Genomic DNA, 13,420 nt, shown 5'->3' with positions numbered 1-13,420 from the left:
GGACTTTTAAATATATATATATATATATAGCTGTGGATGGTTGAAGCTGCAGATAAAGAAACTGTACTTTTCTTCAGAGATGGTTTGTCCTGGCCATCCTTTGCAAGGTGACCAGATACCCCTCTTTTCCAGGACATGTCTTACATTTCCACCTTCTGTCCAGGAGGAATCCCAAAAGGTCCTCCATTTTGAGCATGACTAAAAAGAAGCATTGGTTTACATTTTTGTGAGAGTTTTCAGTTTTAATTTTGTAACACCTTACATTTTTTCATGGTGCAGCAGTGTCAGCTTTGGACGATGGCTCTGGAAACTTGGGTTCAAATCCCGGCATGGCCATGGAAACCCACTGGGTGACCTTGGGTGAGTCACACTCTCTCAGCCCTCAGAAGATGACCATGAGCAAACCCCATGCGCCACAAGTTGGTAACAACTTGAAGGAAAACCATAACCTACAAGTACTGTAATACAGTAATATAAATACTGCATAGCTCTCTTAATATGTGTATTTTATGCAGCTTAATATATATATTTTATGTAATTTAACCCACCTCAAGCCGTGAGGAGAGGCAGGTAAGAAATAAATTGATGATGATGATGATGATGATGATGCAGTACCTTGCCCTCCTTTGCAGTTGGGACATCTGGTCCCAATGCATCCTCTGAAGCTGAGAGAGTGGGACTTTATTTATTATTGTTGTTATTGTTATTATTGTGCAGTGCCTTGCCCTCCTTTGCAGTTGTGGCATCTGGTCACCCTGCATCCTCTAAAACTGAGAGTAGTGAGATACCTCTCCCTTTTAAAACAAAGCCATCCTTTCCTCTTCCCATCCCTGGCTCCCTTCTTACCTGGAGAGCCATGGTGATAAAACCTGGGCTTGGCTCAGCTGGACCTCCTCCGAAGGCGCTCCTTCCCAAATGCGCTCTGCCTGCTTTTCATTCCGCAGCCCCTTTTTATACTGCCGGCCGGGGAAATGTGCCTCCCTCATTGGACCAAGGCCATTGTGACGTCACCCACAGGGCTGCCACCCAAAACAAAGCAGCTTCTTCTGATGATGCTTCTGCTGCCTGAGCAACGAAAAGCAGGCGGATTTAGCTTACTTGCATCCACACTACAGCAATAATCCGGTTTGATACCGCTTTAACTGCCATGGTTGAATGCTATGGACTTGTGAGAATGCTACTGTGTTGTGGCACCAGAGCTTAAACAAACAAACAAACAAAATTAAATTGAATTGTTAGAGTTTCCATTCCTCCACTTGGGATTTTTCTCTCTTTAGTGATATTGGTGGAGGTCCTCCCCAGTATATAGAATAAAAATATAATTTTAACAGTGGAAAGGACTTTGGAAATTATAGGATCATGGAGTTGGAAGAGACCACAAAGGCTATCCAGTCCAACCCTTCCAATATATCTAGTCCAATACTGCAACTCACCATCCTTACAACTAAACCAGGAGTGGATAACTTCAGCAGATCTGGGGGCAGTTCCTATACTGAGTTCCTATACAAAAATCCCAAACAAAACCAAAAGTTGGCAGAAGTCCATAGAAAAGTGGTATCTTTGAGCCAAAACATGCTGCAGAAATAATCCAGTTTGAGACTGCTTTAACTACCCAGGGCCCAGTGCTAAGGGAATACCGGGAATTGTAGTTTGTTGTGGCACCAGAGCGCTCTGACAGAGAAGGCTAAACGTTTCACAAAACTACAGTTCCCAGAATTCCCCAGCATTGATCCAGGGCAGTTATAGTGGTCTCAAACTGGATTATTTCTGCAGTCTGTTTTGGACCTGTGTTAAATGGTGCAGGGTTGGGCTGCAACCTTTTAAAAAGGTGAAGTTGTCACTCCTGGAGGTTTCCAGGAGCCCTTTCACACTTATAGTGCTATGATCCCAATTTCACTGCCATGGCATCTGTGGAATCCTGGGATTTGTAATTTGATGAGGGATGATAGCAGTCTGCCTGAGGAATTTAAATACCTGTCCTTTAATTTAATGTATATGTTGCCTTTGTCTGGGCAAGGGACCCAAGATAGCCCCTGATGCAAAGGATCCTGCATGGTTTAGTAGCTTAGCATTGGACGGATACTTTAGGAGACCAGGGTACAAATCCTTGCTCATCCATGGAAACCCATTTGCCTCGAGCAAGTCACATTCTCTCAGCCTCAGAGGAAGGCAGTGTCAAGCAAAGTAGACACTTTTGGAGCTGTAATGGTTGATACGTATATCAGGCTGAGAAGCCTGAGGTTTGAGGGCAAGGCTCAGTTAGAAACTGCAACAGTAACTCTATGTCTGTTATTGTTAGCTGCCTTAAAGTTAGCTTTGACTTATGGTGATCCTCTGAATGAGAGCCCTCCAGACTACCCTGTCATCAATAGCACTACTCAGGTCTTGCAAACTCAGGGCTGTGGCTTGAGTCTATCCATCTGGAATGCAGTCTTCCTCTTTTCTTACTGCCTTCTGTCTTACCAAGCATCATTGTCTTTTCTAGGGAGTCATGTCTTCTCATGATACGGCCAAAGTACAACAGCCTTAGTTTACTCACTTTGGCTTCTAGGAAGAGCTCAGGCTTGATTTGTTCTTTAAAAATCAAAACAAAAATTATCCCACAAGTTGTCTTTACAGTAATTGGTTCTAAGAGCCATTCATGCGTCTTTTTAGCAGTTCACTGTATCCTCCTAGATTGGTTCCCAAACTTTGGTTCCCCCAGATGTTTTGGACTTCAGCTCCCAGAATTCCTGACTGTTGACCAGGTTGGCAGGGGCTTCTGGGAACTGAAGTCCAAAACATCTGGAGGAACCAAGGGCGTTTATCACGCGGAGGTTATTGGAGCTAAGATCAGGGGTGACTGCGGGTCAAACAATGCGTGAGTGTTTTATCACACCAGGTTGCCCTTCTGTTGCCCTTCCGAACTGAGGGGGAATCGAATCCAAGGCAAATCACGTGATGCGGATTCAGGCAAAGCGGAGTGAGTGCAAATGATATTACCACACCGGTGCATACCATGCAGATTCAACTATTCCAATTGGGACCCTTGCGCATGCTCAGTGGGGCCCTGAAGGCATCCTGAACCTTTGCACTTCCAGGGTGAAGAAAGGAGCCTGGCTCCACTTTCACATGAATGACAGCTTCACCTTTCTTCCTCCCTTCTATTTTCCCATCCCTGGCAGCCAAATTCAAAGGGGTCCTCCCTGTCAGAGCCCCCATCCATTTCAGCCACATTGACATCTATCCTCTTGTCATTCTCCTCATCTATTTCATTTACATCTCTCCTTCCCTTTGTAACAGTTGCCTTCTCTTAGGTTGCATCCACACTGGGGAGATAATCCGGTTTAACTCCACTTTAACTGTCCTCGCTCAGTCCTATGGAATTCTGGGAGTTTCATCTCTCCCTCCAGCCTGCTGTTTCTTTCCCTTCAGATCTGTCATCTGGATTGAAATCTATTTATATATATTATATACATAATCAAATTTTAAAAAAACCAAACTGGATTATTTCTGCAGTGTGTTTATAAAAATATAAAATATATAAAAATGTAATATAAAAATATTTTTAAAAATCAAATAATCCGGTTTGACTTCACTTTAACTGTACTGGCTCAGTGCTATGGAATTCTGGGAACTGTAGTATACTGAGACATTGAGCCTCCAGCCTCTGTTTCTTTCCCTTCACATCTGCCATCTGGATCTACCCTCCATCCCTAGCCTCACGTGAATGATAGGGAATGTCACCTATCTCTAAATGCCCTCTGCTTCATCTGGATGTATCACTCACCAGCAAAATTATTGTTATTGTTATTATTTTGCAGTGAAATAATTTTAATGATAATAATAATAATAATAATAATAATAATACATTTCTTTCACTGCAAAATAATCAGTGTAGAAACTGCAGTTCTACTCGGAAGTAAATCCTGCCTCCACCTTGGCCCCACTTTGGAGGACATCCTGCCCCCACACCCCCAAAATATAATATAAAAATATAAAAACATCAAATAAAAAAATCAAACTGGATTATTTCTGCAGTGTGTTTATAAAAATATAAAAATATAATATAAAAATATAATATCCAATATCCAATAATCAAATAAAAAATCAAACTTATTTCTGCAGTGTGTTTATAAAATATAAAAATATATATAATAAAAATATAAATAATCAAATAATCAAATAAAAATCAAAGTTTATAAAATATAAAAATATAATATAACTGAGAAGAATTAAGGAATTATTATCAAAGTAAATGGGGGTAAAGGAAGACAAATTAAAATGAGGAATGGTCAAACTAAATATAGAAACAAAAATATATATCAAAGTGTCACAGTAAAGTAAGAAAGTGGAAAATTGTTGAAGGATTTCTTCCTATTTATCACAGCAAAAGAAGAGAAGTCGTTAAATATCCATTGTTTTATATGTTTTTATTTCACAGAGAAACCTGAGGAAGTCGTAAAAGAAAAAAATAGTAAAAAAAGTTATACAATTAAGATATACTTTCCTTATTAATATCTAAGGTTAAATTTACTTTGAAATTATGTGGAATGGCTGATATAGCTTGTCAAAATGCATAGATATATAATTTGTATAATGAATTCTGAAAATAATTTTAAAAAAATATAATATAAAATAATAAAAAATCAAATAATCAAATAAAAATCAAACTGGATTATTTTTGCAGTGTGTTTATAAAAATATCAAAATATATACAATACAAATAAACAAACAAATAAATATTAAAAAACTTAAAGAAATTAAATATAACCTAAAACAACTTAATTGTCAGAACTAATTATATAATACAAAGAATAATTGCAAAATGAAAATGAGAATTAAAAAATAAAAAAATTATAAGTTTAAAAAAAAGCCACACCTCAAACCTTAATATAAATATCGAGGAAATGTTGGAGTTACAAAGATAAACGTTGAAATAAGGATAGTATTAAAATATATGTTTTGAACAATAACAATTGTTTAAAACACACCTATATTGTTATTTGCCTTAGTATTATTTTATTTGTGTTCCTTTCATGTATTACTGTAGTGTTTGTATGTACTTTTAACACACACACACACACAATGGTGAGTTGTTATCACACCAGTTGCCTTCTGTTGATATATAAAATCAAACTTTAAAAAATCAAACTGGATTTTCTGCAGTTTGTTTTAAAAAATATAAAAAAATATAAAAAATGTATATAAAAATATTTTTAAAAATCAAATATCAGATTTAAAACACAAAACTGGATTATTTCTGCAGTGTGTTTATAAAAATATAAGAAATATAAAAAATATAATATAAAAAAAAAATATAAAATCAATAAAAAATAAAACTGGATTATTTCTGCAGTGTGTTCATAAAATATAAAAATATATAAAATATAATATAAACTATTTTTTAAAATCATAATCAAAATAAAATAAACCCCCCAAACTGGATGATTGTGTGTTGGGCCCAACTAACAAAACAGAGCTGCTGCTGACTCTGAAGGGAGGAAAAGCATCCCACAGCGGCCTCTAGAGGTAAGAGTCGGGAAAGGCTGCGGCCTAGTCGCACTCTGAAGCCTGCGCCTGGAAATCGAGGAGTGACTCGAGGCTGAAACTAAGAAGCCTGACGAAAGGCGTCCTCTCGGCTTCCTTTCCAGCGGGGCCCCGTAAGTATGGGCGCCGTGCTTTGTGCGTGTTTTTCGGAGGGTCTTTTATGACTGGAGGGGGAAAGGAGCCGGGGTCGGAGGAGGGTCGTGGAACTGTTTGTTTGTTTTGTTTGTTTATTATTTCTCTATTGTGAAGCCGCAGCATTCTCTGGTTTGGAGGCGACCGCGCTATTTTGCAGCCTCGTTTTGTAATAGTGTATGTGGCCGGGTTTCCAAAAGAGGCTGAAGTTCCCTTCAGTTGCCTTCAAAGGCGACAGTAAAGCCCAGTTTGAGAGAGACCTTGGCTCAATGCTTTAACTGCCCTGACCCGGTGGTAGGGAATCCTGGGAATTGTAGTTTATTGTGGCACCAGGGTTCTCTCTGTGATAGAGAAGGATAAATGCCTCGCAAAACTACAGTTCCCAAAATTCCCTAGCATTGAGCCAGAGCTGTTAAAGCTGTCTCAAAGTGGATCATTTCTGTAGTGTGTTTTGGACTTGACAGAGAAGGTGCCATAACATGCTACAGATCCCAGAACTCCATAGCATTGAGCCACAGCAGTTTGGCACCGCTTTAGCCGCCATGGCTCCGTCCTATGGAACACTGGGATTTGTAGTTTTGTGAACTATTCAGTCTTCCCTGTGAGAGCGCTCAGGTGCCACAACACGCTACAAATCCCAGAACACTATAGCATTGTGCCATAGCAATTTGACACCGCTTTAGCTGCCATGGCTCCATCCAGTGGACTTCTGGGATTTGTAGTTTTGCAAGACATTCAGCCTTCTCTGTCAGAGAGCTCTAGTGCTGCTGCAACACAATACAAAGCCCAGAACTCCATGGCATTGGGCCATGGGAATTAAGGCAGTATCACACTGGATTATTTCTGCACTGTGGATGCAACCTAAATGAGTGTTTCCCAACCTTTTCAGTGCCCTGCATCCCCAAGGAAATGTGTTTGGTTAATGAGGTATAGAGAATCTTGAACTATTTCAGTGTCTTCCTAATCTCCTTTAAAGTTATGTAAATCATCTGTGGTCATTATTTTTGTGAGGGGCTCTGGGTCCACTCAGCCTTGCATCCTTCCATAGGACACTAAAATGTATACAATTAGCTTACACTTTGTAAACCACTTAGTACATCGGTAAGCGGTATAGAAATGTACTTGCCATTGGTACTAACAAGTGTTAGTTGTAGTGCCACTGCCATTGTGTCTAAGAGATCCTCTACCAGTGCAACTGCCCAATACAGCTGCTGACCAGTGGCTGTTTGGCTCATTTAGTCTGGCTCAAGGGAAACTCTACCAACAGCACCACTACCATCAGCATAGTTTCTTCCTCACCGGAGCATGCAATCCCACCACTACAGAAAGGTGACACCATCAGTGGGAAGGCGAACCTATTACAGGCTTTTCATGACAAGATTTGTTCAGAGAGGGTTTGCCTTTGTTGAATGTGGTTTGCCAAGGTCATCCAGTGCGTTTCCGTGCCCGAGCGAGGATGTGAACCTTGATTTCCAGAGTTGTAGTCCAACGTTAGGATAAGCAGTCCAGCAGAGCAAAGTGCAAGTTTATATAGACCATATGCCTTGTTTAATTTGCAGAGTTATTTTTGTATCTTGAAGTGCCTTGTGCATTTGACTATACCAGGACTTTTACTCACTCTTTCTGCTGTCAGAGGTGGGTAATTTGTGGCTTGTGGATCCTGGTGGATATCCCACTAGTCTTTCACCATAGACTATTAGGAAGGGCTGATGGGAGTGGCAGTTCAGTATCTAGCAAACTGTATGTTGCCCATTCCTGTGCTGCATGAATAAGAAGAGTAAATCTGTAGCCTGTTGTATGGTGTAGCATAGTGGTCCCCAAACTTTTTTCTGGCTACTGCTCCCTTTTCCCTTGGGCCACAACCCTAACACCCACCCCATGCGTTTTCTCAATATTAGGTCTAATGTTCTACTGCAGATTCAAAACAGCCAATGTCAGTTGCTGCTCCCTTTGCACCTGGTCATCCTGGGACCAGCAACTGAGCAGCTGGCTGACCAGCAACCAAGAAGCCTCTCACACATGCCACACCTCCAGCAAAGGCCAAGGAGGGCAAGAGGCCTCTTGGTCAGTTGCTGCTCCCAAGGTGACCAGGGGCAAGGGATAAACTTCTGTCTGGTGAGGAAGGACTCTCAATCTTTCTTCACTGGGGTGGAGAGGGGTGCAGCTGGTGTGTATGTAGGGAGGATACAGAGGCCACATGCTCTGGACTGGAGAAAGAAAGAGATTTTAAGTACAGGAGCCACTCCAAGGTGGATTCTGCAGGAATCGAACCCAGACCTTTCTCTCTTTCACTAGAGACATGTCTTCCTCTACAGCTTCAAGTGTTCCTTCTCATAGACATGCACAAACATTATTTCTTCTGTAACTTCTTCTCTCAGCCTGTTGAAAGAAAACAGGAGCAGTAGAGCAGCTCTAACCTGCCAGCCAAGTCCCAGGAAAGTTCACAAAGCTTAAGTAGGGTCCCAAATTTGAAAGTTCATTCTCCTCCTCCACTGCCTTGTGCTCTTACTCCTTGCTCCAGTCAGTCTGTCTGTCCCAAAACTGTGCTGCTCTGAGCCATAGATGCAGTGTTCTGTGCTCAAACCTTGCAAGAGTTCCCCAACCACCACTGTCACTTTACCAGTGAAATGTGCAGTTCAGGCAGGCAAAAGAGATGCCATCACACAAAATGATCAGCAAAGATCCTGAAAAGAAGTTACATGCAACTCTCATTCCCACCATGGTCCTAAAGGCTGCTGGTTTCCCTTGTGTTTCTTGCACACCAGTAGTTTGACTGAAATTCTCCTGCTGCCCCCCTTTCCGCTCACCACCCTCTAGATCTTTCCATTGCCCCCTGGGGAGCATACTGCCCACTTTGGGAATCACTGGTTCTGGTGTAGAACAGAAGACTGGACCATTGTAATGGTTAGAGAGAGTTTCTTCCATCATATTCCCCATCCATGCTAGCTTTCCTTTGTCTGACATTTTGTTAGACAAAATGCAATTCACTGTCTAAAAGTGAAAGCAGCATTCTTACCACTTACTTATTTAGCATGGGACAGTGGTTAAGAGTCTTGGGCTAAGTAAAGAGACCCAGATGGAAGTCCCCACTAAGCCCTGAATCTCTCTTTCTCTCTCACACACATATGCATACAGAGACACTTGCATGCACATATTACATTTGCTACTCCTACCCCAAAATCTTGCTTACAAAGTAATGCTTACATAAATTATGATATGTTATCAAGACTCATACCATGATTTTAACATTCAGATTATTTATACAGTTGTAGCCTTACCTAACCTGGTAGCTTCCAAATTATGTCAAACTATAGTTCCCAGCAGTTCAATGGCCATTTTGGTTGGATTGAATAGAAATTATAGTCCCATACAGCTGGAGAATGACTTTGGGATGGCTGTTTTATATATACTTGCTTAGGATGGGGAGGTAAAAATATATCTGAAATGTATCAAGATGCAAGAATATGCTAAAGTGGTGGCAGGATTAAATTCTACATGTTCATTGTTTGGTGTTTAAAGTATTTTTTTGCTTTTTATCTAGTGCTCAAGTGTGAAAGCGTAACTACAACATCAAGATGTCTGTTAAGGAAGGGAAGGGGTCTGTCCGCAAGTCAAAGCACATGGCTGTAAAAACAGCTTTGAATAATCCATATGCCCTCCAGTGGCGCACTCTGGATAGAGGAGATATGCACTTCATATTGGGAGCTTTGGAAGGTGTTATGAAGAGGATTGGTTTCAAAAAATTAGAGCTTCGGAGACAGAAGAAACCCTGCTCTGGACAAAAACAGAAGAAAGAACAGTGTTTGTCTACTGGCAAGCTTCAAGATGATAATGAAAGTAAAGAGGTTCAACTACATGGGTGGACCAACTTGCAAGTCAGGAAGCAGCTTGCTATTGGGATCAATGAAGTAACTAAAGCCTTAGAAAAAGATGAACTGCTACTTGTGCTTGTGTGCAAGTCTGCCACACCTACCCTGCTCACATCTCACTTGATTCCATTGAGTGTGAGTCGGGCCATTCCAGCTGGCCAAGTCCCACGCCTCAGTGAAAGACTAGCACCTGTTCTTGGATTAACATCTGTCCTAGCACTGGGATTTAAAAGGAGTGCTGATGCCTTTGCAGAGGTTGCTGAAATGATTATTCCACGAATACCTAGTCTGGAGGTTCCATGGCTTCACCATGGGATAAAACAGTCCTTGGGGAGTGAAGAAGATACTGTTCTAATGGACTCACCAGCAGTTGAGCTCATGGAGTCAGGTGAAGAGAAGTCCTCTCTGAATCAAAAGCGAAAGAGACTGGATAACAGCAAGCTTGCCTCTCCTAATGTAGTTCTGCAAGCGCTCAAGGTTAAAAAAGTAGTTCCCAATCCAAATAAGAGAAGGAAGCTCCCAAAAACTAAAAAGCGTATTTTAAAATAACTGATTGTGTCACTCAGGTTCTTCCATTCTTTGTATGCTTTTAGTATGCAATTATCCACCAGTGAAAATAAACTATATAATATTAAATATTGACTAGATTCATTGACTTGACTAAAAATTAAACATATATTATTTTACAAAATGATTGTGCTGAGACTGCTAAAATATACAGGATTACAGGCCACATGTTTAGTTGGTATCTAGTAATAAAGTGGCATTTTAGATGAAACAATTATTCAAAACAAAATTGTATGAAAATGGCATATTTATTCAAGCATCCATCTGTGCTGATTCAAGATTCAATAGCTGGTCATCTGTTAGATGCTAGAATTGCAAATACCCTATCTGCAAACTTAAGAGCACAGTATCTCCCCACCCCTCTTCTTTTAATATTCTTCTCACTATTGGTTATTTGCAATTGTGGTCAAATAATAACATGCAGAACTGACCCTAAGTGCATTTTGCCTTTAAGGTAAAAAAAGGTTTTCTTTACCTTGTCAAATCAATCCTGCAGGAAGAAAATCATTTGAAATTTGGTCTTTTGGATGCAAATCACAACATCCAAGCATATCCCACAATGCAATTTCCTAAACAGCGATTACAGCTCTAATTTGTTCAGATTAATATCACATGCTATTAAATTGAAGAACTAAAATTGCTTCTCTGCAATTAAAATGATAGTGGAGCTTAAATATTTGTTCAGAGTTTATACTTGCATCAGAAAGCTGCTATAGTATAAATATTGAAAACAGGCATATTGTAAGGATCTGGGAAGTAACAGTATCGGTACTTAATTACATACCACGTTCACATGTAACACTAAACCATGCATAGACAAATTTTATCCCTCCAGATGTTCTTGGACTGTAGTGCCCTTAGCCCTAGCTAGCATAGCAAAGAGTTGGTGGAAATTACGGTCCAAAAATGTCTGTAGGACTGCCTCTGTGCTGAAATGTGGTTTTATGTGGACAAGCCTTTGCAACTTCCAAGTAAATAGCTGCTTCTATATGCCTGTTTATCTCTCCTCCACCTTTCCACATTCACCAATTTCTAGCCTGCCATCATGTACAAACTAGGCAGTGTCAGTGTCATCAATGTATACAGATCAGGCTTCTATTCAGCTGCTAAACAAACCAGCTACAAATGATGGGTTATTCAACTGGCTTGGTTGAAAAAATAGAGCTTGATCCTTCCTTTAGCAGGTGTTGGAGAATGCATGCCTGGGGTTTCACTTGGGTCAGAAAAAAGTTGTCCATGTAACACTGAGTCAGGCTTTAAAGCAGAGGTGGGAATTGGGTGGCCCTCCAGATATTGCTGAATTACATTTCCAAGCAGCCCTAGCAGTTACAGCTGATGGTGAGGAATGCTGCAAGGTGCACTGCAGGTTGAGTCTCCCTCATCTGGAATTCCAAAATGTTCCAAAATCGTCCACATAGGTGGCCGAGATAGTGACAACTTTGGTTTATGATGGTTCAGTGTACACAAATGTCGTTTCATGCACAAAAATATTAATAATATTGTGTATAAAATTATCTTTAGGCCATGTGTATAAGGTGTATATGACACATAAATGATTGTCATGTTCAAACTTGGGTTCCAGCTCAAAGGTATTTCATTATGTATATGCAAATATTCCAAAATCCAAAACATTTCTGGCCTCAGGCATTTTGGACAAGGGAGAATCAACCTGTAACGCATCATCTGGAATGCAGAATAATTCCCATTTTTGGTTTAGTACTGTTTACAAATTGGACCATTTAGTCACATGAAAAATCATTTCTATGTACTAGCTGAACTTATGCTTATAGTAGTTTGTGTCCTATAGTGTATGAAACATCAAATCTTTACTTATCTACACCAACTCTACCTTTTTTTAACAAACTATGACGCTTTACAGACTGCCCATTTGGGGCGGCCTGTATGCGCTCCTTTCCCTGCTGGATCGGGGCCTCAGCTGCCACAGCGGCAGCCTCTGAGGCCCCGATCCGCCGCTTTCCAGGCTGCACCCTTCCACTCAGCCCCTTTCTCATTTGCGTCGCTGCCGTAGCCATGTAGAGGCTGCGCCAGCAATGCAAATCGTGGAAGGAGCTCCGAAATGGAGCTCCTTCCGGGGCCAGCAAAAGAACACCCATGGGGCCCTCGCACAGTTCGAGGATGTCACTTCTGCGCCGCCCCATTTGGAGGTGGCGCGGTGGAGACGTCCCCATGGCGCGCCCGTGTACCTAGGGCGCTGCCATTTTGTACGGACTCAGTCCGTACTAGGGTTAGGGGCTTCAGGAAGTGACGCCCTTTTTAACCCTAATACGCCCCTTCCTAACCCTAGTACGCAGTATAGGCGCGTCTGTAATGCGCCTATGTATATAGACATTGGAAAAAACTGATAGGAGCCACTGCCTTGTCACAGGTTCTCTGAAGTTCAGATTGTTCATATTTATCTAGTAAGGGAGGAGAAAAAAAGGTCATAATTAATCTTGTTAAGTCTTGTGTCCTCTTGAGTCCTTCCTCACTGCTATTTTTCTCCCCCCACCAAATTTCAGATTGTTAGTTTGTTATAACTAAGTTCTATTTGTTGAACAAGCCTCGTAAACCTGCATAGACCACTGCCAGACATCTAAGTAAGGGGTAAGCAACTTCTACTGGTTTGTGGGTGGTGGCAATTTTTTGCCTTGAAGACTCACTATGGGCTGTACTAGACCTTGAAATGCCAAGAATCTAAAACTGGAAGTGGCTGGAAATCTACTGACTGCTTTATTTTTAAACTTTCACATTGAGGGACAGCACCCTGTTTAACATTCAGGAGTGGGGCATCAGAGTAGCTATGGACTATAAAAAAACAGCTTGTGGGATATGTGCAGCCCATGGGCACACATTTGTCCTAGTCTAAATTGGGATCTACTACATTGAGAATTAGGAAGCACTGTCTCATTTGCAAGAACTTCAGACTTTGAAAATCTCATAAATAACTAAATTCAAGTAAGTAAGTAATACCTATAAACAACCTTTGATCTTTTGTATCTTTTCAAATACTGTTTTCTATTGACATAATGAAAAATTGATGGAAGGGGTGGGATATTTCATATTTTAAATTGAGCTTAATCAGTAGGCCTGGGGAGAAGGGAGAGATACATCATGACATATTCCGATACCAGACAAAAATGTGTTTGCAACAGCATGAACATTTGCTTATTAATTCAAGGGACAATGAAACCCCTTTACTTCAAAATCCAGGATGATACTACTAGCAACAATTTTACTTATTTACACAAACATAACTCATTTCAAAATTATGGACATTTCTTTAAAAAAGCAAGTAGACAAAAAGGAATATGTGCAATTTTGCA

General features: G+C 40.6%; 2 protein-coding genes across 2 annotated transcripts in view; one reads left to right on the top strand and one right to left on the bottom strand.

The window, feature by feature from the left end:
- Positions 1-998, bottom strand: part of ACBD7 (acyl-CoA binding domain containing 7) — an 11,160-nt gene extending 10,162 nt beyond the window's left edge. The window contains exon 1 of the mRNA XM_042477174.1: positions 847-998. Coding sequence (XP_042333108.1) covers positions 847-858 — 12 coding nt within the window. The 5' untranslated portion in view covers positions 859-998. The remainder of the gene's footprint in view (positions 1-846) is intronic.
- Positions 999-5,515: 4,517 nt separating this feature from the next.
- On the top strand, positions 5,516-12,021 carry RPP38 (ribonuclease P/MRP subunit p38). Its single transcript, XM_042477475.1, has 2 exons — positions 5,516-5,642; positions 9,203-12,021. Exon 2 carries the CDS (start codon positions 9,237-9,239, stop codon positions 10,077-10,079), a length of 843 nt encoding a protein of 280 aa, XP_042333409.1. The 5' UTR covers positions 5,516-5,642; positions 9,203-9,236; the 3' UTR covers positions 10,080-12,021.
- Positions 12,022-13,420: the final 1,399 nt, after the last annotated feature.

The sequence above is a fragment of the Sceloporus undulatus genome, chromosome 6 (genome assembly GCF_019175285.1).
Source record: "Sceloporus undulatus isolate JIND9_A2432 ecotype Alabama chromosome 6, SceUnd_v1.1, whole genome shotgun sequence".
In the NCBI taxonomy this organism is placed as follows: domain Eukaryota; kingdom Metazoa; phylum Chordata; class Lepidosauria; order Squamata; family Phrynosomatidae; genus Sceloporus; species Sceloporus undulatus.
The sequence above is the reverse complement of the archived record's forward strand: the minus strand, read 5'-3'. Positions and strand labels throughout refer to the sequence as shown.

Coding starts and splice junctions, on each gene's coding strand:
- RPP38 (XM_042477475.1), top strand. CDS start 9,237: ATGTCTGTTAAGGAAGGGAAGGGGTCTGTCCGCAAGTCAAAGCACATG.